The 25,213-nt window shown below is 38.6% G+C and overlaps 1 protein-coding gene and 1 long non-coding RNA gene across 6 annotated transcripts in view; one reads left to right on the top strand and one right to left on the bottom strand.

Annotated features, from left to right (window-relative positions):
* Positions 1 to 3,372: 3,372 nt before the first annotated feature.
* The window catches only part of ppp1r12b (protein phosphatase 1, regulatory subunit 12B), a 59,314-nt gene continuing 37,473 nt past the window's right edge, over positions 3,373 to 25,213 (top strand). Inside the window, exon 1 of one of the 5 annotated variants that reach the window (XM_039689909.2) lies at positions 3,373 to 3,949. In XM_039689909.2, the coding sequence (XP_039545843.1) occupies positions 3,848 to 3,949 (102 nt within the window). In that variant the 5' untranslated portion in view covers positions 3,373 to 3,847. The remainder of the gene's footprint in view (positions 3,950 to 25,213) is intronic. The other 4 variants (XM_039689907.2, XM_039689911.2, XM_039689910.2 and 1 more) reach the window with 4 other exon arrangements.
* On the bottom strand, positions 14,327 to 16,582 carry LOC120491896 (uncharacterized). Its single transcript, XR_005625352.2, has 4 exons — positions 16,477 to 16,582; positions 15,968 to 16,053; positions 15,745 to 15,839; positions 14,327 to 14,536 (listed from the first exon to the last, which is right to left on the bottom strand). It is a non-coding gene; the product is annotated as an uncharacterized LOC120491896 (long non-coding RNA).

Genomic DNA, 25,213 nt, shown 5'->3' with positions numbered 1-25,213 from the left:
GGCTCCCATGCCAGAGGTAGAGGCATCACCTTCATTTGAGTTTGTTTGTATCTGAATGGATTAGTAGATGAGCCGACTTGCACACTTACTTGAGTTGTTGGAAGGTGTGGGCTGGGTCCAGGACAGAGACTTAGGATTAGATTTGAGCAAGGATGTTAACAGAGCAGGGATGGAATTATGGTTCTGGATGAAGTGGTGTTAGAAGTTGGCATAGCATAGAAAGCATAAAATTTCCTTGATAGTGGTGGAAAGGGGCCTGAATTTAACTGCTTCCACCTTCCCCTCGTCCAACTGAATTCCTTCAGGGCTGGTGTTGTATCCCAGGAACTGGATAGCCATCTGATTGAACTCACACTGGAGCCAGATGGATTTTCCAGAGCCTTTCCAACACAAGCGCAACATGGGGGTGATGTTCAGTCTCATTCTGGGTGTACACAAGGATAACATGGATGTAGATGATGACAAAGTGGTGAGGTACTTCCAGAATACCTCATTCCCAAAGCCTTATAATAGAAAGGGGGCGTCGACCAGGCCATACGACATAACCTGATATTCATAATTGTCTGTGGGTGTCACAGAGGTGGTTTTTCATTGGTAAATGGTAAATGGACTGCATTTATATAACGCTTTCATAGACCTAATGGCCACCAAAGCGCTTTACATATTGCCTCACATTCACCCATTCACTTACTCATTCATACACCGACGGCGGTGTCAGCCCATAGACATATACACTAGACCTCACCTTGGGGTTCTAAGCATGCGTCAAAACAACCGCCATCTTGGAACAGGGGTCTTGTCATAGGAAGTAGCTAGGTAACGCTGCTATCTCTGCCTTTACTTCGAATTCATTGATGGTGGTGGACTTTGTGGAGCGTATGATGTTCACGGATGAAATCTGAACTAGGAAGAATGTTTAAAAACAAAAAAAATTATTTCTGGAATCAATGATAAATAATAATAATAATAATAATTCGTTACATTTATATAGCGCTTTTCTGGACACTCAAAGCGCTTCACATAGAGGGGGGGGGGATCTCCTCAACCACCACCAATGTGCAGCATCCACCTGGATGATGCGACGGCAGCCATATTGCGCCAGAACGCTCACCACACACCAGCTTACTGGTGGAGAGGAGACAGTGATGAAGCCAATTGGTGTATATGGGGATGATTAGGAGGCCATGATGGAGAGAGGCGACTGGGCAAATTTGGCCAGGATGCCGGGGTTACACCCCTACTCTTTCGAAAGACATCCTGGGATTTTTTATGACCACAGAGAGTCAAGACCTCGGTTTAACGTCTCATCCGAAGGACGGTGCTCTTTTTGACAGCATAGTGTCCCCATCACTTTACTGGGGCATTAGGACCTACACAAACCACAGGGTGAGCACCCCCTGCTGGCCTCACTAACACCTCTACCAGCAGCAACCTGGCTTTCTCAGAAGGTCTCCCATCCAGGTACTAACCAGGCTCAGCCCTGCTTAGCTTTAAAGGTGGCATATGTAATAATTGAGGTAAAAATATCCAAAAAATGAGCTACACGCATCAAAAGAATGAGAAGAAATAAGTGCAATGATGTAATTAAAAAACTGACAAGTTATAGTGCTGCCGAGATATAAACCTAAATTAGCATGCTAAATGACTAGCCCCGGCCCGGTAGGTGTCGTAATACCAGTTCCGGCCATGGGAGGCGGTATGCGGCCGGGCAACATTACCACCAGCCAAACTGCAGTACACGAGTGAGTCGCGCTAGCGCCGGCTTGTGTGTGTACTTGAACCTGATGTCAGTCGTGTGGAAATACAGCCCATTACTACATTTCAGTTCAGGGAAGAGTTCAAAAAATGATTGGTCGACATTATGCATGAGGAATACATTTTGGTAAGTTGTAGCATACTGTATCTTTCAACAGTGTTCGGGTTCTTTTCCCATTAGCTAGTAGAGATGATCGGTTCACGTGCGCTAGGGATCTGTCGTGTAACATGTACAAGCGCCAAAACGGTATTTATTGTTTGAATTGCATAATAAAATTGACAGAATCTGAGAGCTTAACTAACCTGCTTGCTAAGTGTTAATTGCATGTGTCTCACGGTGAATTCGTGAGAGCTGGCAGCTCTGAATTTCGCTAGGTTGATCAACATCAGCGAATGCTGTCTGTCAAATTAATTCAAACTAACAATAAAAGTGTAATATGAACAAAACGAATACCGTAAACTTAAAATAATAGCCTGCAGGCTTTTATTTTCCCATATCGTCGAAATGCAACAGCTTGTTTTTGAGACAGGCGTCTATGAGTCGGTCTTCATCATCATTTAGTGTTGAGATGTTGTTCATTTAGTCTCTGATCTCTAAAAATCTCCAAATGCTCCACGTGAAACTGCGGTCTTCCGACCTTTTACTATCGTGTCAAATTATTTGAATAATATGCGGAGAAAGAGAGCAAAACAGCGCTCGTTTGTGTTGTTTGAAGACGTGAGTGCGTGCGGCAGCGGCACAACACATTTTCTGGAGGTATACTGCCCCCATCTGTTATGGAATATGGAATATTTTTTGATTTTTAGTTCCAGAAGGCACCTTTAATGGGCAACCAGTCTTGGGCTACAGGGTGATATGGCTGTTGGTCTGACATGTTTGACATACATGTCTGACCATTGGAACAAACCAAAAAAACAAGAAAAATCGCATTCATGATGATTTTGTTTCCGTTAGACCTGTGTCTACTACATTGACGCTGATGCATTAAAGTGGAGGGGCTCCCCTGTTTCAAGATGGCGGCTATATTGACGCATTCATTCAAATGAACTGCCGTAGCCAAGGTGAGGTCTAGTGTATATGTCTATGGGTGTCAGCCATACAAGGCGCCATCCAGCTCGTCGGGAGCAGCTGGGGTTAGGTGTCTTGCTCATGGATACCTCGACACTTGGTCAGGTGGAACCGAGGATTGAACCACCAACCTTTCGGTTTGTAGACAACCTACATGAACCACTGAGCCACTGCCGCAAATCTAATAATTTCGCATTTATAAGAAATGAAGACATAACCTTTCCTCTCGCTCCTTTCCATAATTACAATCAGGGGGGACTGAGACTTTCGAAATCGAAAATAAGCCCCATTAAAGGGTTTAATATGCCACATGCACAGTATTTTAAATCTTCTGAAGTTTGTTCAACAGGTTTTTAAAGTAACATTTTTACAATCTTTTTGTTTAAATTAGTCAAATATAATAAACACTTAAAACCCCTCATACTGAGCCAGAGTAAGAGGGGAAGGAATATGAGAAAACAACTGTGTGAAAAGACTGTGAGAGAGAGAGAGAGATTGTGAGAGAGCGACGGAGCTGAGTGGGACCGAGTGAGAGCAGTTTCGTTCTTTCAGAGTTTGTGTGGAGTAATTGTATGTAGACAGAACAGAGAGGGAGGGCTTTCAGTCGTCTGTAAAGTTAACAAAGAAAAGTCCTCTCCTTATTTAGCTCTCATTGTGTGTCCGCATGAATGAGTGAGTGTCAGAGAGAGAACATCAGCTGGAGGAGATCACAACTGTTTTTATGCGTTTGTGAGAGAGGGAGTGAGACGGAAATAGAGAAAGAGGGAGTGGAGAAAGCGAAGTGTAGAGGTACTTCTAATTGTTTTCATTTTTGTCTAATGACCACCGTGCCTTGCGGAGGAACAGAAACACAGATTGCCTGTCAGTCTCGCGAAACACACGTACTCCGCGTGATCCTCTGGACGCACAAGTTTGCACCTGTTGAGCATTTCTACTTTACGTCCTGCAGTCATGGCCGTCTGCACAGCTGTGTGAAACGGTGCCTGCGTTTGTCAGGGATCGTCCGTTTTATCCAGGAGAGAGATGTCATCGCTCTATTCGCGCAAGGACCTTTCCTCTCGCTCCAGAAAGTCCCTGTCGGACTCACCGCCTTCCTCTCCGTCCCCCAGCACCAAATCCTTCAGAGTAAGAGCAAGCTGTGTTTGCTTAGCGTTTGTCAAATTATTACACAGACATTTCAATAGGCGGTTTTGTGTTCAATTTGACGTAACTGTCATTTTTCACTGGAGGATGTCAAATGTTCATGTTTTTACATGCTAGATTTTAGTTTTTTAAATAGTCTTCAACAGCAGTCAGAGCAGGTTTTACGGGTTAAAACAAAGCTAGTTTTCAAGTGCTTACTTGTTTATTTTGGTGCTTACAGTGGAGTCCAAAAGTCCATATTGAAAATATGGGATTTTGGTTTTCATTTGAACTTGAAAAATAAGTGTTTTAGGATTGTTTTAAGGAGTGTTTTAGGATTTTTTTGACCATTTAAAGCAAAGGAAAGCATTTTAAATTTCACACTCTACACTATTTCTAGGTCAACAAAACAAATGAGTAAATTTGTGACATTTATTGTGCGGACAGACAGTCTGATGTTCTTTCATTGATTTTCTTTGGATTATCACAAGAACCTGATCATCAGGTTTTACACAAATATGGAGATCATGCAGTGCAAGTGCTGCTGTCATTAATCCTTTAAATCTGACATATAAAATAATAGTCAGAAAATATATATTTTTTAATTGAACAGTTTATTTAACCTTCATGACAAAATAGAAAAAGAAATAGAAAAAAGTCTGTGTAGTGTTTTGTTTTGGATCATACTTTATATATTAGGCTTTTGTGATTCATAGTGAAAATATGGAGGGGTTACTCGAGGACGAATAAAATACTGACTGAGCAAAAATATCAAATTTGGTGCAGTTTATTTATGATAGCTTGTGATGTACATCAGTGAGATCTTGAATGAACAGAATGTTTGCATTTATATGCAAAATGCATATACCTATCATTTAAATGCATTTTAGGATTAAATCTCTGTAGTTTTTTTATTGTGGAAGGCAAAATACAATAATGCATTGCAATTTGATGATTGAGAGAATAAACATTCCTCAAAAACCTGATAGATCATATTTAATATATTTGCACGATTTAAAAAAACAAAACAAAAAAAACACCAAAAACTGGATAATCAAGTAAAACTATGCAGTTTCAGTCCAGGAAATGTTCATCTTGAAATATTAGTAACACTATGAAAATAATTTTTACGTTAACTTTGTAAAAAAAAGACACATGCACCACGATCTGAAGGTGGACATTTTACAATTATACTAAAAGGCCTTTGACTTGCTAAAAAAGTGTGATTTAATCAGCAACAGAAGATTGTGTACAGCTGTTTTTTCAGCAAAGTTTTGATCGTGTTGATCATTTAGAGGCTTTAAATTCAGGTATTAAATATTATGCTGTAGGCTTTATAGGGTCAAAACAAATAAAAAACAATATTATTGGGAAATCAGTGTGTATGAACAAAGTTGCATGAAATAAAGTGACCAAATCTATAATCATGTTGTAAATTAAACTCCTCTTTTGGTGCTCATATCACAACAGAGCATGTTTGTGTGTTCATAAGATGGTGGTGTTGTGCTGTGATTGAGGGCTGACATCGGTGAATGAGCAGAGCTGCAGTGTCTGTGATGTAAACACTGATTCAGGATGTAGTGGGAGTAATTCCCAGCGATCACGGTTCACACATTTTTTAAATTACTGGCCACGTCCCTGTCAGGGTTTGTACAGGCAGAAGACTACGAGAAGACTGAAGGTTCAAATACAGACTGTTTTAATCACAATTATACTCATAGAGACATAAGCTGGCAGGTAGCACCACAACATTACACAGACAAGACTGACTGAACAGAGGGGACTAAATACAGACACTGATAAACCAGGTGACACAAATGAATGTAATTAACAAGACACGTGATGAAGATGAACTAATGACAGTGGGCATGGAGACATGTGAACCAAAAGACATGTGACTAAGGCCCTGTTTACACGAGAACGCTCGCGGGTGAAAACGTAAAAATATTTTATCGGCTGTGCCTTTCGTTTACACGGCAAAGGCGTTTTTGAGGCTTAAAAACGCAAAAGAGTGAAACCACCTTGTTTACACGAGAACGCTCGCGGGTGAAAACGTAAAAATATTTTAGCGTCTGTGCCTTTCGTTTACACGGCGACTGCGTTTTTGAGGCTAAAAACCCAAAAATGTGAAACCACCCTCCAGAATGGAAATCTTAAAAACGCTCCACTGCCGCGTTCCCGTGTAAACGGTAAAAACGCAAAAGTCTACTTGACTGTGAAGGTTGTCTGCAGGCGCGTGGACTTGGTGTTGTTGTAGTATGCACTCCTAGCCGCCTGAAGTGCATACTACATTGAATTTCACACACTTTTGCGTCACCATTTGCACGCGGATTTCCCACACAAAACACTCGTCTAAACGCGGAATAAAAAGTGATGACGCAACGCCACTTTCGCGTTTTCTCTTCAGAATCGTTTCCGTGTAAACATAGCCTAAGAATGACAACAGAAGATCAAAACAGACACAGACGTGACAGTCCCACAGTAGTTAACTAATAATTATTGCAGAGCATGAATCGTTTGCAGTGTTGTCAGGAAAGACAAAAGTTTTGTTTGATGGTACTTTGATGGTAGTATTTTTTTTAGCTACTGTAGTTGCCAGGGAAACTTTTCTAATGTATTATTTATTCACTTTTAACTTGATGTACTAAAATAACTAAAAATAAAACTGAAATTAAAATGTATAAAAAACTATATAGGCATTAAAAACAATATTGACTAATACAAATAAAACAAAATGACTAAAATGAAAACTGAAAATGAAAAACTAATTTAAACTATTGATCCTGTTTCCCTGCTCGGTTTAGTTTCGGTTTTCATGTGTATACACCTCTGTTTCCGTTCAGTTCTTTTTCGTTTCTCGTTTATGGATTATACTGGTTTGGCATTCTCCCATGTTTCCCCATATGATCTCCTGTGAGTTACAGATTTATAATAAAGACTGTTTTTGTTGTGTACTCCTGTATCCATTCATTTGTCCTGCAAGCCAACCGTGATAAGAACCAACTAAAAATGTGGAAAGAAACTATTAAAGACAGACTTAGCGACCGTTCACCTCCTACTTGTCGATTAATTTTTAAGCCTGCAATGCCAAACACACTCTGTTTTTTTAAATACCAGCCACAATGATCGGTCCATGGCACACCTGCCCAGAGAAGGTCCTTCGAGGGACGCTTGCTGGCTATGTGGAGTAGTGATCGACCGATATATCGGCCGGCCGATATATCGGGCCGATATTTGAGGTTTTTACGTGTATCGGAATCGGCCGATACACCGCTGCGCGTTCGCCGATAGTTTTTTTTTCCCCGCCGTTATTTATAGACTGGCGGCCACGGGCAGCTCCGTGCTGCTGGAGATGCTGCAGTTCACGTGCCCCGCCCTCCTCCACTAGCAGAGTGCAACCTGCTCTTCACGAGAATGGTAACTTAAACTTTCAAAGGATCTTTTAAATGTTTGACTCCTGAAATATTGTCAAACACTTTGAAAATGGAAACACTTCGCCCTATAACTGTTATGTGCTTGCAACTAAGCAAGTTTGTGGGTCCAAATGGAAAACGCGAATGCCTCGTCTATAAAACTTAACTGCTTGCCATTGTATTAAGAAGCTGCAAATAGTTAAGGTGTAGGTTATCCGTTCAGTATGCATTAGGACTGTCTATGAATATTCTACATTCGAATATCTATTAATTTATTATTAATATTATATAATCTATAAATTAATATTTGAATGTGGAAAAACACGCCCGCGGTTGCAGACTAATAACGTTACCACAGCTGCACCGCTCGCTCGGAGCGCTCACTGTCGGTTCTATACTGTGAAACTTCAAGTCACTGAATGAACTGAAGCCTGCTATATTTGGGACAAGAGTCGCGACTCGCAACCTTAAATTGCTTGCACAAAACTCTTGTTTAGCACTCAACATTTGTTTGTTGTTCATTTAACCGACGCGCAGAGACCGTGAGTGCGAGAGGGAGAGAGAGTGCCTGAGCGAGTCCAGGGCGAGACAGAGTGAGCTCTGCGGTTTTGGCCATTAGTTGATTTACTTGCTTTTTAATACGTTGTCAAATATGTTTAAACTCAAATAAACCATCTAATACTAGTAGTTATGTCTCTTTTTATTAATGTGTCCTGTTATTGATGTAATGCACGTCAACAACAAAACGCGCAACGGGATGTTCGAATATGTTTTTTAGAGGGAATATGCAAACGCCATTTGAGCAATTTTGACAGCCCTAGTATGCATACGGGTGCTGTAACGAACACTGGTCATAGGATTAAGGAATGCCAACGTTATTCTGTGCTTTTTGTGGGAGATTTATTCAGCGCTCACCTGGCTGAGGTTTGGGGCGTGTGGAGTTTGTCTCCCTCGCAATCGCAGTAATATTAGAGACTAGACATGCTCATTTTATTTTATGTAGGAAAATTGAAACCATGCAGTACATAGTTCGTTTCTTTTAAAATGAAGTACAGTGTGCACTGTGCACTTTATTATGCTGTTTGCTACTGTGTGCAATAGTGTAATTATTTAATTTATGCTTAAATATTCATTTTCAGCACTGAACTTTTTTTGTTCTACTTCATGTTTTTAATATTTTTTAAATTGTTTATCTACTTGTTCTTGTTCTACCTCACATGTTTTTACTATTTGTTAAATATTAATTTTTGAAGTTAGTTAAATGTTACTTTTATTAAATTGAGACCTGTAACATTTGTTAACATCATGTTATTTTTAAGATGTAAATTGAGGGAGCAAAATGTATCGGCTCCAAATATCGGCTCAAGAAAATCGGCAGCCCGTATCGGTCATCGGCTAAGGCTGATGGGAAAAAAATCGGTATCGGCACTAAAAAATCCATATCGGTCGATCCCTAATGTGGGGTGGGTGTTCCCCATGATTTGCATGGTTTTCCCCTCAGCGTATGCAACCTCATCAACCCCCTCACCCACCAAGGATCCAATGATGAAGCCCGCACCCACCATGGAACAAGAGCCCGAGCCCGTACCTACCACGGACCCTGAGCTAGAGCCCACTACAGAGCCAGAGCCAGCCACCATGTCCATCCCAGAGCCAGAGACCAATTCCGTCATGAGTCCGGAGCCTATCACCAGATCCATCTAAGAGTCTGCAGTTGCTCTGACTCATTGATATGTGAAATAAGTAGCTACTTCACACCAAATCCCCTCCCTCACCCTCTCTTCTCTTCAACCAGACCCATGGAATTACGTTGATGACCTGATCCTGCTCTATGGCATTTGTATACCGTTATTTGCGTCCTCTCTGCTGGCTCAGTTCACTCCCCTGGATCTGCCTGCTCTGCTGGTGCCGCTCAGCTCCTAGGCTCTAACCTCTCTGGTAGCTTCATACAGCTCTCTGGCACCGCTTCGGGCTTCACGATCCCCAGCTCTGCATGGTCATGCAGATCCCCTAGCTTTGCCTTAGGCCTCCAGCTCCATAACTGTTGGCTCCACCCCGGCTCTGTGCTCCCTCGGCTCCACCGTGGTATGTCAGCCCCCGAGCTCCACCGAGTTCCCTCGTCCCTCCGGCTCCACTTTCATCAGTCATCTCTCTGCCTATGCCATGGACTTCTGGGCCTTTGGCTGTGCCTAATCCCTCCACATCTTCACCTCTTCAACCCTCTGGCTCTGCCTTGGTCCTCACTCCCTCCTGCATCGCCCCAGTATGCTGAGTCCTCCTCTCCACCTTAGTCCCATACGCCAACAGCTCCACCTAGAACTTCCAGGCCTGTGGTGTTGCCCTGTTTGTCTCCCTCTCGGTTCCACCTGGGTCTCCAGGTTTCGCCCAGCAAAGGATTCACCCTGGCTCCTCCGTCCTTTGGTTCCACCATGGGATCTTCCTCTGCCAGCTCCTCCAGGGTCTTGTTCATTGCCAGCTCTACTCCTACCTCTAGAGTTCCCACAGGCCTTCGGTTGTAATTTCTGGTTTATGTTCCTTTCAATGGACTCTTAAATTGTGCAAGTTTCATTTCCATTAGTTTCTGTTTCCGTGCTCTGTTTAGTTTTGGTTACCTTGGTTACAGATTATGTCCTTTGTTTCTAAGTATCAGTATCACATGTGTGTTGTTATGTTTGCCAAGTGTTTTATATACCCCTGTTTCAGCTCAGTTCTTTGTCGGTTTTCGATTGTTGATTATGTTGGTTTGTGATTTTCCTATGTTTCCCCTACGGTCTCCTGTGAGTTACGGATTAGTAAAGACTGCTTTTGCTGGATACTCCTGCATCCAGTTTGTGTGTGCTGCAAGTCAACCGATACAAAAATAACTGCTAATACGTTTTTTTTTTGGTTAGGTTTACTTCGAAAAACATGAGTAGTGTTTGAGACGTGGGTTGTGGGTGGTGCCAATGTTTCGATTTGCGGTTGCTAAGGTGTTCTGGGTAGTTAATAGGGTGTTTCATTGTATCATCCCCTAAACAAAATCATAAAACTGCCCCATCATTTTAAGAATCATTCAGGGCAGAATAAACTACACGCTGAAGAGTAATGAGTCAGTAGTAATAGTGAGGCTTTTTTTGGCACTACCCAAGTGTATATGTGAGGTACTGCAACTGGTCACTATTGTTTTTATTTTCAAGATTGCCATCATTTTTAATCACACTGTTTTTTAGATTGCTCAAATAATCATAAATATATTCTTAAAAGTATAAATATTCCATGTGGTCTGAAATACCTCATGTGTAACAGTGTACTTTAAAAGCAAAACACAGAAACGACACATTTTATATGAAGTACATGTAGTATGTCACACAAATGGATGTTGCTGTCTCTGCTTGACATTTCATATCAACATGCATTGACCATTTCTAAATGTCATTTAGGTTGTGGCAGTACTGAAATGTTTTGAGCCGGTTTGAGTCATCGTGTGCGAGTGTGAAAGAGGGAGAACAGGGTTTGTCTTGTATTATCAGACGTTTATAGAATTATAGAATTTCCCCAATCCGTCCTGAGCTGATCTCACATATAAGCCAATGCTGCACCCAGATAATCCAATATTCCCCTTATTAGATTTAAACACCTTGCCTGGAAAAAAACACAACCATTTTGGAATAAATCTCTTATCTAAATAAAATCTCTGTAATTAAATTTCAATTTTCCAGCAGGAAAAACCTGTCTATTTTACTGTTTTTAAATCTCACCACTCCTGCATAATAGATTGATCCTCCGACAGCATTTGTTGAAACACTTGCTATTTCAGTTTTACTTTTGGCTGCAGTTTGCCACTTCAAAACCCCATAAACAAACTCAAAGCCTGTGAGCGAACAAGACCAATAAAGGCCATGTTGACGTGTGGAGACTGTTTACTTCAGCGAAAAGATGCCCATAAAATCAGCAGGTGCTGCAGATGTTGTGTCTTTAGGAAGGTAATACATGCACGGAATGAAGTTGAACTAGTTTGTCCAATGCTTTTGCAAACTTTCAGTCGAGTCTGACAGTTCAGTTCTGACGTAACTGTACATGCTGTTTTATTTATGACATCAATGACCTCACATCTTTCTGCAATAGTGTTGTGGAAGAAACTATAGAAGTAGTTAGGGGCTAAACTTGTTTTTTCACGTGCTTTTCCATAGTTTTTCTGTGTAAAACACATGCTAGATAGACTTCTTTGTCCATTTAACTCACTTCCCACCTCTTTTGCAGATCTTGCGAATCACAAGATATTCTAAAACAACTCGCCCCGTTGCATTTTTTTCTGCGTCTGTGAAAAATGCGACCTACTGTATGTGAACTAGTCCAGCTACTCTTTTAAAACAGGGAGGGCATGCATCGTTTAAATGTACCTACACTGTAAAAAGTAATAAGTTGACTTTACTAGGAAAAGCTGTGGAAACTGATTGCATCAAAATTTTTAAGCAAATTAGGTAATTTGGTCACATTTACGACTCATTAAATCATGTTTAATTTTGACTTCTCTGTGCATGCTTTTTGACGTGGACCCCCTAAACATCCATTGTATGACTGACAGACAAGAACGGTTTGAACGAAAAATGTAAAAATTGAAAATACTGTGGAAACAAAGACACCTACATCTTGGATGCCCTTGAGGTAAGCTAAAACATATAAAAAATTATTTCAAAGTGAACTATCCCTTTAAACCATGTTATTTCCTTAACAAAGGCGAGTTGATACATACCTCTCACGTCTCAGTGCGTGCACTCAATCGCTCTGGCGCGACACGACACATTGATAGCACTTAGCTTAGCACAGTTTATTCATAAGGATCCAAAAAGAGATGAAGTTAGAAGCGACCAAACACCTCCACGTTTTCCCTATTTAAATACAGTTACACGTTGTTAAGTAGTTACATGACCGAGAATGGTGTATGATTACACCAGTGTAAAATGGATAACTATAATGTATGGCGGAAAAGCACTTGAGAGCACTTTGACTTGGCGCAGTAATATCATCACTCCTAAAAAAAACCTCATCATCAGTAGTGATGATATTACTGTGCCAAGTCAAAGCGCTCTCAAGTGCTATTCCGCCATACATTGTAGCTCTCCACTTTACACGCTTAGAAAAGCGGCACGTTTTATTTTGTCACCATACTTGGTCGTGTAACTACTAGGGATGCACGATGATATCGGGACAACATCGGTATCGGCCGATAAAAGCTTAAAATGACCATCATCGGCATCGGCCGATATGAATATTTCTGCCGATGAGCCTTGCCGATTGGTGGTGTGTTTCCTATGCGCACGTGACGACCACGAACGAAGCATGAGCGGCAGCAACTTAAACTTCCAACTAAGGGTGCGCGTGCGTCTCACGGTTTTTGATCATGGACGATTAAAATCTATCCACGATCTGCTTTTGAAGAAAAATTATAGTAGGCTATCGTGCATTCTATCAGTTCAATTCTGGCGCCTTCATCTCAACATACTGTACAACGCGACGTACATTCACATCACATCACATGTAAACGCAAAGGTAGAGTCGCATGTAAACGCAGAGGGAGAGATCCTGACTTCGCCCTATGCTGCAATATACATTTAGTTTCGCATTCATTTACAGAAATCAGCTGCTTGAATGACAATTGCTGATGTTATTGGATTTTCAGGTGAGATTCTCAATTCATTGAGTTAACGGATGCTCTGAGGTAAAGTTTTCAGACTGCAGACTCGGCAACAATTGTATATTGTAAAGTACAATCATAACATAGAACAGACATTATTATCTTCATCATTTCATGTCATTAAACATAACAATATTACTGGTAATAAAAATTGGTATGGTATAAATATGGTAATAAAATATTACCATACACTGATGAGAAAGCGCGCGTCCGGTGTGCGATAGCTACCTGGAGTTGTCCTAGACGCGACGCGGCGCTGCGCTTCTCGTCCGATGTACGACCCCCTTTACACTCACAAGACACCGCAATTCACAAAAGTTAATTATTTGCATGTGCGTCAAAGTCTTGCAAGGTAAACATATCATTCACGTGGTGTGCTGATGCGCTGTTCTCACATCCGCTTTTCTGAGCGCGTTCACCCGACGCTCACAGGAACTAAAAGCCTGTCACAGCGCCTGCATACTGGACTAATCTTCCGAGTCTTATTGCGCTGATACTGTCAAATACACACAAGGTTTACATAAACAAAGTTGGTTATGTCTAAGGTGAAAGCAAACAGAGAAAATCTGCTTGTCAAATGCGTGTATATTAGACGCATCAAGTGATGCGTTCACGGGCAGTTCTTAAAGAGACAGTAATAATATGCTGCCGCTTGTCCTTAAAGAGATACTGCACCCAGAAATAAAAATTCTGTCATTATTTACTCACTCTAATGTTGTTCCAAACCTGTATTCATTTCTTTCTTGTGCTTAAATATACTATGGAAGTCACTGGAGTACAGCAACTGTTTGGTTAGCCTCATTCTTCCAAATAACTTTTATAATTTCAACAGAAGAAAGAAACTTGAGAGAGTAATAAATGATGACAATTACATTTTTTGGGAGAACAATCCCATTAATATTAATAAAACAAAACACAGAGGATATTACTCACTGCTCTTGACTGAGAACTGTAATAGAAGCTTTAATAAGCTTTTTTTGCACTTAAAAAAATACAAATATATCGGTATCGGCATCGGGCGAAATTAGTTTGAAACTATCGGCATATCGAATAGCGGCCAAAATCCTATATCGTGCATCCCTAGTAACTACTTGTGTAGCTGTATTTAAATAGGGAAAAAGTGGAGGTGTTTGGTTGCTTCTCTGCTTGGATCCTAATGAATGAACTGGGCTAGTTAAGGGCTATCAAAGTGTCGCTGCACGTCAGAGAAATTAAGTGTACGGCGCACTGAAACGAGAGAGGTATGTATCAACTTGTCTTAGTTTAGAGAATAACATAGTTTAATATATATATATATATAATGGTGGAGTGTTCCTTTAAAGACAGCTCATTGCTTGTGGAAGATTTTCAAGATCATCCACAACCACTGTACCTTCCAGAATAATTGCCGTTGTTGTGGCATCAAGATGCAGGGAGTAGGGTATGGCAGCGGTTGCAGACGACTCGGGAATCACTGTCAGAACACATTTCAATGTTGGACATATCTTCATTGTCATCACAGTCCTAAAAATGGGAATAGCAAATAAAAAAATTAGGTCATAAAGCAAGACATATTTTAACGTAACACTCCACTATTTTTTCATATTAAACTATGTTACTCTCTTTACTAAGACGAGTTGATACATACCTCTGTCGTCTCAGTGCGTGCACTCAATGGCTCTGGCGTGCGGAGACACTTTAACACTTAGCTTAGCCCAGTTTATTCATTAGGATCCAAACAGAGAAGCGACCAAACATCTCCACATTTTCTCTATTCAAATGCGGTTACACGGCCAAGTATGGTGACACAAAATAAAATATGGTGGTGTTTGGTCACTTCTAACTTCATCTCAATTTTCATCCTAATGAATGAACTGGGCTAAGCTAAGTGCTAACAATGTTTCTCCATGCACCAGAGCGATTGAGTGCAGGCACTGAGACGAGAGAGGTATTCATAGAGAGGTATTCATCTTCATCAACTCGTCTTTGTTAAAGGGATAACATAGTTTAATATGGAACAAAATGGTGGAGTGTTACTTTAAAGGAAATTAAAATCTTGTCATAATTTACTCACCCTCAAGTTGTTATAAACCTGTATGAGTTTTTTTTTTCATCTGCTGAACTGAAAAGAAGATATTTTGATGAATGTTGGTAACCAGACTGTTGAGAGTAGCCATTGACTTCCATAGTGGAAAAAAAAAAAAAAAAAAAACTATGGAAGTCAATGGCTAATCTCAACTGTTTGATTACCGAACTTCTTCAAAATATAATATTTTGTGTTCGATATAAGAAAGAAACTCAAACAGGTTTGGAATAACATAAGGGTGAGTAAAGAACAACATCATTTCATTTTGGGTGATCTATCCCTTTAAGAGCACATAGTCATTAAAATATGAAACTAAATTAATAACCCTTTGTGTCTAAATGTAAAGGCCTTTTCGAAGAGGACACATCAGTGAATCCAGGGGGAAAAACATTCATCAAACCACTGCATGAAAAGACAAATAAAACTGATGGCCGGTTATATAAATTAAAACTAATATAAAATGTATCTCCTGTCTTTTTTCTTCTAAACTCTTAATTTATCTTTCACTTTCTTTTCTCTAACCCTTACTTTGTTTCACTGTCCTGACTGTTTTTCATGCCTTTATATTTCTTCTTGCCAGATATCAACTGTTTGAAGAACAGTTAGACTGTTAAACAAGAATCACATCAGAGATGAAAATACTTACAAAAGATGTCTTGTAAAAATCATTGTGGTCCTCTCCGAGAACTAGTGGTAGGCCATGATGAAGAACGCTGTTCGTTCCGCATTGATATTGGATTTCTGCAAAGTTATAAAAATGTATATTGAATAGCACTCGATACTAGCAAAACGTCAGAGCAAAAAACAACAGCAAAAGCAACATATGTTTTGCAATTCGAGACATAATTGTGATATGTCGATGAGCTTACGTCATTTTGAATCTGCTGCAGAATCTTAAGTTTGGCCAATGTCTCCAGATTTAGCCTTGAATTTATTGATGAAACGTTGAGTGAATCTGTCACAAAATAAAGACAAAATAAGGTAATAACTGCTTATAGTTACAATTCTTAATTAATGCATCGTGTTATTAATTTTCATGTGAACGACACGTGAGCATTGAACTTTCTAGAAAGAAGGAAAGTTACGTTAGCTGCTAGGCCGCACAGCCAGGGTTTTTACATATTATTAGATAAACCCCAAACTTATAAACGATTAACACAGCATACAAACTGTAACTAATATAAAACACGTGTTCAGTAAAAATCGTTTTTTAATCTAGTAACTTATGCCGCTTGTCTCAACTGGTCTCATTCGACATAAAACTAACGTTACTTCAGCGTGTCTTTTCCTCTTACCGCATAATGAGCAAAATAAATTCTGTTTTTAAGCTTTACAATGACATTAAAGTTGATTTTAGTTGTTCAAGAGGCTAGCTTGCCTAGTTTTGCTGCCGCATCCATTCCCGAACACGAGCTGAAGTCCCTCGTCGATGTCGTCTCGTCTTCCTCAACTTCAACCGTCCAATTGCGCAAATGCGCATGCGCTAGATGAAAAAAAAAAAAAAAAAACCCGAGTTGTTTCGTCTCATGCTGAAACTTAATAACCAAAGTAAATATATAAAGCTTTTACTAAAAATATAAAGGACTGTGAAGTAGCAGCCAATGGGCTTGCTTTTTATCTTCCCAGTTATTTTTTAAGCGTGCAGGAAAAAAAAGATTCAGAACCTATTAACTATATATTAACCTGTTAACTATTTAGCTATTTTCAAACTAATTGTATGGTATTTACTAAAAATGTTGTTAATTTCACTATTATCGTTATTATTATTACTATCCAAATTCTGTGCTCCAGAAATTTGCAACAGAGTGAAAATGCCTTTAGTACAATACACTTACCAATCTTACTAGATTTGTTTAGTTTGACTATTGCATCCACCTGAAAGTTCACAGTACATAGTGTAATCAAGTTAAATCAACTAAGTTTCTAAAGTAAGTTAAATTCACTAGTTTTTCTTAAGTAGAATCAGCAATTACTTTTTACAGTGTACTACCTATCGAATGATGTCATTTAGAATTGAATTGGATACATTTGCATTAGTGTAAATTTAAAGGATACATTTACAAATAAATAGGTAACACTTTATAATAACTACATGCTAATAATCATTAGTTAAGCATGAGTAAACAGTTAATTCATCATTCATAAAGCATTAATAAGCAGTTTATAAATACAGCTATGCTTTCTTCTTGATTTAAAAGCATCTATAATTTGTTTAATAATTGTATTTTCATCCTTTATTAATGATCATTTTATCATTTCTAAATGAAGAATTGCATTTTTTTATAAACCAGTTATTTAAGAGTTTTCAGTGGTTCATAAGATTACTTTGAACGTGTAAGTAAATGATTAATAAACTATTTAAATGTACATTCAAACATCTTATTATTCAGACATATAATGATGGTTCTTAGTGTGTTAATAAATGCTATTTATGTATTTATGCTGTAAGGCAGGGTTAATTCGAGTAGATATAAAGCATTTAGTGGTTAGTTAACTATGTTTTTGAGCTCATATAAATAGAGCACTATTCATGCCTTGTAAAGCATTTATAAAGGAGATTAAAAGGCTGTTAAATATTTATATAAGGCTGTTAAATATAATACAACACAAAATAAAAAAAGGTATTGGTTATTATAGACATTTAAGAAATATTTGAAAGCAATAGCTTGTAAAATTTGTATATACACAGAAAAGAAATGCTACAAAAGCTGGCACTGGCATTTTAAAAGGTTATATGTACCATTTAGGTACCAATGTGTACCATTAAGATACTAATGCACTCTTTAGGTTTAACGGTGGACCTTTTGAAATGGTACTGCCCCAGTGACAGCTTTTAAACCTTTTATTTTTGAGCGTCTAGCTAAGTGGATCATATAGTTTGAGTTAGTGTCTCCCCAGTACTGGTCTGCACACTGTTACAGAGGTTGAATGTTTAGTGATTGTAACGGGAGGGTCGCCACATAATAATATAAGATTAGCTAAAGAAAATGGTCATGACGTTTTAGGTTTCCTCTAATCATAACATATATTTTTTCCCATCAACAAAATTGCACATGTGGGCTTGAAGTTTCCATGACGAGGGGAGGCCTGTGCGCATGAGGTCTCCTTGGGAGTGAAAGTTAAAGAGAACAAAAGAACAAACACACATGTTTTGTTTTTAGTGGCCTTCTTATCCATGTTTATGAATGTCTTTTCACCCCAAACAACAGAATACATAGTAATAAACAGACAAACATATCTGACTGAGTGTGTAAGAGCTGGTTTTAAAAGGATTGTTCACATTAAACATATTATCATTACTCACCCTCACGTCTTCCCATCATGTATTTCTTCCTAAATGCATTTTTTAAAGATTATCCTGGCCATCCTTTTAGAGTAATAGCAAGTACGAGGACTGGCCCAGCTCCAAAAACTCCAAGATGACCCCCCAAAAAACCTAAACATTTTGGTTGATCGGGTCAGAAGTGGACGACACTAAATATAGGTATAAATAGGTCTAAAACGCTTTGAGCTTGTCTACTTTTGACCACAAAAGACTGTCTTCTCTCCACCTACTGAACCTAATGAGTGAACATTATGAGAAGAGCTCTAGCTAGATGGGATTTAAACTTTGTCAGCTGATGACCCAAGTTTGGTTTGAAGATGAAAAACATACCAAGCACAATGTTCTCTCACCATTCCTTATTTATAACACACACCAACCCGATCTCACAGCAATTCGTACAAATTTTACGAGGTGGCTAATTCGTAACAATACGTACGACCTCACTCGTACAAATCAGTACGATTTTTGCTAAATTGTACATGTTTTACGAGTTGGCCAATTCGTATGAATTCATACGAATTACCGAATTGGCCAACTGAATTCATTCTTACCTACCCCTGACCCCGCCCCTAAACCTACCCATCACGTGGGTTTAGACAAATTGTACAAATTCTTACAAATTAGCCACATTTTAAACACTCGTACAAATTCGTAACAACTGGTCGTGAGATAGCGTTGCACACACTCACAGCATGCGGCTGCTTTTGTGGCTCAGAGTAGAAACTGAAGCTGTTGCTCTCCAAATGTTTTTCCATCATCTCTCCGCACGTTCATATATAAATTGTCCATTTGATTGAAAGATGGTAAATAAAAAGATGTAGCACGTGAAATTGCATTAATGAACTAAAAGAAAGTAAACCATCAAATATAACCCCAAGACTTTTAACCTGGCTGGAGAAGTTAACTGAGCAGTTATCAATTAGCAAAGTGAAGGGTTGAGATTTGGATAAGACAGACGTAGACCCAACAAGGAGGGCCTCGGTTTTTACTGGTATTTAACTTAATAAAATTATTAGTCAACCATAGGTTGACTATACTATACATTTAGTAAGGTTAGGAGGGGGGATGAGAAGCATTCGGTTTTGTTGATATACTTGTGTGTCGTCTGCATAAAAATGAAAATTAATACCATAAGAATGAAAAATACGGCCAAGGGGTAAAATATAAATAATAAATAAAAGCGGACCCAACACTGACCCCTGAGGAACACCGTGAGTAACTAAGACAGGCTCTGACTGAGCATTCTGAATCTGTACGAACTGTTTCCTGTCACATAAATATGATGAAAACCAAAGTAGGACATTACTTGCTACTCCAATACAAGCCAATTGTTCCTGTAATACTGAGTGACTAATAGTGTCGAAGGCAGCACTAATATCTAGAAGAATAAGAATAGACAAGAAACCCGAATCAGCAGCCAAGAGAAGATCATTTGTAACTTTAACAAGAGCCTTTTCTGTACTGTGTTTAGATCTGAAACCTGACTGAAAATGCTCAAAAATGTCATTGTCTTTGAGCTGCTTCTATTCTCTCAAGTATTTTAGATATAAAAGGAAGATTAGAGATGGGCCTATAATTATTTAGATCAGTAGGATCAGTGCCGGGTTTTTTGAGAATTGGAGTGATAGAAGCCATTTTGGTAACACTTTAAAATAATGGTCCGTAGTTAACAAGTAGCTATGCAGGAAGTAATAGGTAGTACTGCATTAACACCGAAGTTAATACTATTAACTAATATGGAAGCAATATTAACTAATCATTAAGTAATAGGTAATTAGTACAAAGGTAGTTCCTTGGTAGGTATTTGATTGTTACTAAAGAAATATATCCTCATTGAGAACTACTTGTGAACTAAGAAATAATAACCAATTAATTACTAATCACAAAAGTAACATGTCTAAAAAGTGAACAATTGTGGGGGTTTTACTCTTAACGTGGTCACAACATTTCAGAAGCATGTGCCTCAAATGGGTTCTTTGTGGAAACCAGTTTATGAAGTTTATATATCCTCCCAAATACATTAGCTAGGTTGAGATTGTGACCACTACTCTTGCCAGGATGGACGCATGTTCTCTGTTTATTTAAAACTTAAACATAAAATAATACTAATAATGACAGTTTTTAAAAATAAATCTTAAATAATTAGGAAGTGATGCTGACACTCTCATGATTGGATTAGTTCACTATTATGAGCTCTATTGAATGTCAGTCACATATATCTCAGACTCCAAAGACCTATAACTTTATGTTACAGTAGCTGCCTGAGGAGGACTTCTCTTTAGGACATGAATATAAACATTGATGTTCACTTGTCAAAAACAATTTGTATCTTTAATGAAGAAATTGGCTGCATTTATGTTACGATAAGTGCAAAACCACATCTTCCAGATTACAGTGTTTGTTAGAATATTAGTGCCTTACAGAACCTGTACAGTATGTGTCAAATATAAAATTAAATAACTTGTATCATTTGTGAAAAACATGTTAACGCCTCAATAACTACTTAAGCGTTACCTTGTTATCCCGCAGGAACTACTAGTGATGTGGCCCATTATTTTAAAGTGAAAAACATGTTAACTCCTACTAACTACAAGCGTTAGTTAGTTAGGAGTTAACATGTTTTTCACTTTAAAATAATGGGCCACATCACTAGTAGTTCCTGCGGGATGACATGTTAACTCCTAACTTACTACAAGCGTTACCTTGTCATCCCGCAATGTTTACACAAGGTAACGCTTGTAGTTAGTTAGGAGTTAACATGTTTTTCACTTTAAAATAATGGGCCACATCACTAGTAGTTCCTGCGGGATAACAAGGTAACGCTTAAGTAGTTATTGAGGAGTTAACAGGTTTTTCACAAATGATACAAGTTATTTAATTTTATATTTGAAACATACTGTACAGGTTCTGTGAGGCACTAATATTCTAACAAACACTGTAATCTGGAAGATGTGGTTTCGCACTTATCGTAACATAAATGCAGCCAATTTCTTCATTAAAGATACAAATTGTTTTTGACAAGTGAACATCAGTGTTTATATTCATGTGCTAAAGAGAAGTCCTCCTCAGGCAGCTACTGTAACATAAAGTTATAGGTCTTTGGAGTCTGAGATATATGTGACTGACATTCAATAGAGCTCATAATAGTGAACTAATCCAATCATGAGAGTGTCAGCATCACTTCCTAATTATTTAACTGTCTTTATTAGGATTATTTTATGTTTAAGTTTTAAACAAACAGAGAACATGCGTCCATCCTGGCAAGAGTAGTGGTCACAATCTCAACCTAGCTAATGTATTTGGGGGGATGTATAAACTTCATAAACTGGTTTCCACAAAGAACCCATTTGAGGCACATGCTTCTGAAATGTTATGACCACGTTAAGAGTAAAACCCCCACAATTGTTCACTTTTTAGACATGTTACTTTTGTGATTAGTAATTAATTGGTTATTATTTCTTAGTTCACAAGTAGTTCTCAATGAGGATATATTTCTTTAGTAACAATCAAATACCTACCAAGGAACTACCTTTGTACTAATTACCTATTACTTAATGATTAGTTAATATTGCTTCCATATTAGTTAATAGTATTAACTTCGGTGTTAATGCAGTACTACCTATTACTTCCTGCATAGCTACTTGTTAACTACGGACCATTATTTTAAAGTGTTACCGCCATTTTTAATGGTTGAGGAACAGAGGCAGTGACGGAAATGTCACGCGGTTCCCCTTACCATATTTGGAACATCAGCCCCCAAAGCAATAAGCTGGTAAGTCCCGCCCCTTCCGCTAACCCTCTAGGTTGAAAAATCGTCAATGCAAGTAAATGAGAGAAAATAATTATTTTCTAATCCCGTTTGAATTTTGCAATGAATGTGAACATACAGTATGTTGTCTGTGAATTTTTTATATAATTTTTCATGTAACGAGTTTATTGTATGATTCTTTGGCTAGCAGTTGTGGCTAGCAATTCAAGCCCGAATCTGAACCGGAAAATGCAGATGAGCAACCAAATCGATCAACTTTGCGTATATTTGGGCGGTGTTATGAAACTTTGCCACCACACACTGACGTAGATTTGTGGGGGCGTAAATGAAGCATTTTAGGAAGGTGTGGCTGAGCCTTTACTTTTATAAAGAATATCTCTTTAGGTTTGACATTTTGAGCTTTGTAAGTCTGCAGATCTTATACTTGCACTAACAGTTACATAACACACTTAAGACAAAGGAAAACGAGAAATCACATCATATGACCCCTTTAGAAATTCTTTATGCACTGAGATTATTTTTAGTTTTCAAATATTTTCTCCAAGCCGATGTGCGATGGGAAAAGCTCGAAAAATGGCATCTAGAAAGGCGGATATTACTCACCACTGATCCTGTTATTGGACAGGTTTATTTTTGTCATTTTGTCTAGCTCAACCAGAAATCCATCCTTGGTGTATTAATGAAAGTTCATAAATTGCTGAAAGAGTTCATAAACAAATCAGATTGTTTCAAGGAATCGGTTGATCCAGATCTCAAAACCATTCTGACTCACGAAACATTTGCATCCTTTTTCGAAGTGTGAAAGTTCCCATTCAACATAATTGCATGTTGGCAACCAGCACATTTCAATGTCCATTTGTATTCCATAGAAGAAAGAAAGTACATGGGCTTGAAACAACATGAGAGAAATGTTTCTCAAACAGAGCAGATCAGAAGAAACCAGCCCTTATAAAGTCATCAAACAATTGAAAACAAATGACTTGATCTGTTTTCTCTTAATATATCTGGTTTATCACACAAAGAGCGGTGGGAGCGAGAAAGAGAAAGAGAGTGAGAGCAAGAAAGAGAAAAAGCCTTTTTTTGGAGTTGTGTGTTGTAATACTTCTTTTTGAGTATGGTGATGCTCACATTTTCCATTTTGCAAGCTGGCAGACGGACTAGCTGGCTCTAAAAGAGGGGGATGAAGGGATGAGGGGAAAGAGAGAATTAAAGAGGTTGTGTATAAATACTTCAGCATGAGCCAGATCCTGTAAATGTTACAGTTTGTGGAGTTATGGGATCAGGGTGAAGCCCACAGCTGCATGAAGCAGTCTCAGTCTGTTACATCACAGTATATATGAGTTATAGAGCTCATATGTGCTGAATGCATGGAGAATTGAGCAGACCTGCAGCGCGTACGCCGTGACCGAACACAGTTTCACATGCCTTTGATGTGGAGTGATGGGACAGTTGTCCTGGTGCACTAATCCAGCTAAACCAAATCCTCATTCAACCATTGTAAGAGAATTGACTAAACTGTTCCCAGATAAAAGTGTAAAGAGTGAGCTCTGCCAGCCATGCCAGTCAGGGTGTGAATTCCAGGGGGGTTTGACCCATCAAGTAAGGCTTTAAATCCAAAGGAAGCTAATATAAAGGGGCTTTAAAAAGCTAATATGCTAAGAATAAACTGAAACAAGTAACTGTAGGTGCTCAACCAAAATAGAAAGGTAAATCTAAAGTTGGCACATTATGGTGCCTAAATTTACTATAATCTTGCCTTGGTGACACTTCGATGCCCACAACTCTTCATCAGACCAAAAAAGACAACTCTTAAAGGAGAACTCGGGCGCAAAATGAACCTTTGGTCTAATAACACATTGGTGCCTAGTCGACCGTTCTCTGAGATTTGTTTTCATGATAATCGAATGTAAAGAGTTTTATCTTTAAAAACTGTTTAGCGTATACGCTAGTAAATGGGGGCATTTAATAAGTAAAAACAAATCGCTATTTAATACCACTAACAAGGCTCAAAATAGCCCCACACAAACACAGTAACATAATGAGGGTCCCTACATGCAAAACGAAGCATTGAGAACTTTGACCATTTAATAAGAAGATACTTTAGAAAGACAGTTCACAGTTCAATTTAGTGGCAACGCATTTGTATGTAAAATGGATAAGCAACAAAAATGTAATGAAATGATACGATGAAATTAAATGAAATAAAATAAAACCATTTATAGTGGGAAATGGAAAAATAATAATAAACTTGACAAAACAGTGCCTAGTTATACTGTATATCACACACACTATAGGACAAAATTCAAAAAGATGTGAAACACTACACTACTATACTACAACATTCATAATATATAGAATTCTCAGTTCATATGGAACATTCCAACAGCATTTCAGTAACTACAATTTTATTACAAAATAATCAGCCTTCAGAAAATCTCAAGTGCTTTCCGTCAGACTGAGACAACATAATATTTCTCACTTTATATTCCTAATCTATATTAGAAAAAAAACAAAAGTTTAAATAGACTTTAAAATTGATTGTAACAATTAGGATTAAACAAGATGAACCTCAAAAAAGTGGTTGTATAATTGACGCGTGTGAGTTTGATTATTGAAACCGCGAGCAAGCGTCTGTTCTCTTTAGCATGCTTGTATTTGTGTTGAAGAGGCCATTCCCATTAATCTGATTGAGTGTTATTTTTACTCGCAGGATGGAATGTGCATCAGCGCTGCCTTACATGGTTTACTGTGGTGAAAGTGTGCACTCTCTTTCTCTCTGAGTGAGCTCAGGGCCAGCAGGTGCTCATGAGTAATGATGCCCCCCGAGGACTTTAAACCTGCAGTTTAACGTGATTTACCCAAGTAGGACATGTTCTTGGAACAACACTCCTATTAACCGATAGGATTTGGAGGATAAGGATAAGGTTCTGGGCTTGAACAACACTCTTATTAACATTTCAAACAATTCTCTCTGATTGTAGGTTGAGACTGAGAGGAATGTTGTTCTGGACCAACAAAGGA

The sequence above is a fragment of the Pimephales promelas genome, chromosome 20 (assembly GCF_988280905.1).
Source record: "Pimephales promelas chromosome 20, fPimPro1.hap1.1, whole genome shotgun sequence".
Classification (NCBI taxonomy): domain Eukaryota; kingdom Metazoa; phylum Chordata; class Actinopteri; order Cypriniformes; family Leuciscidae; genus Pimephales; species Pimephales promelas.
This window is presented reverse-complemented; position numbering and strand designations above follow the sequence as displayed.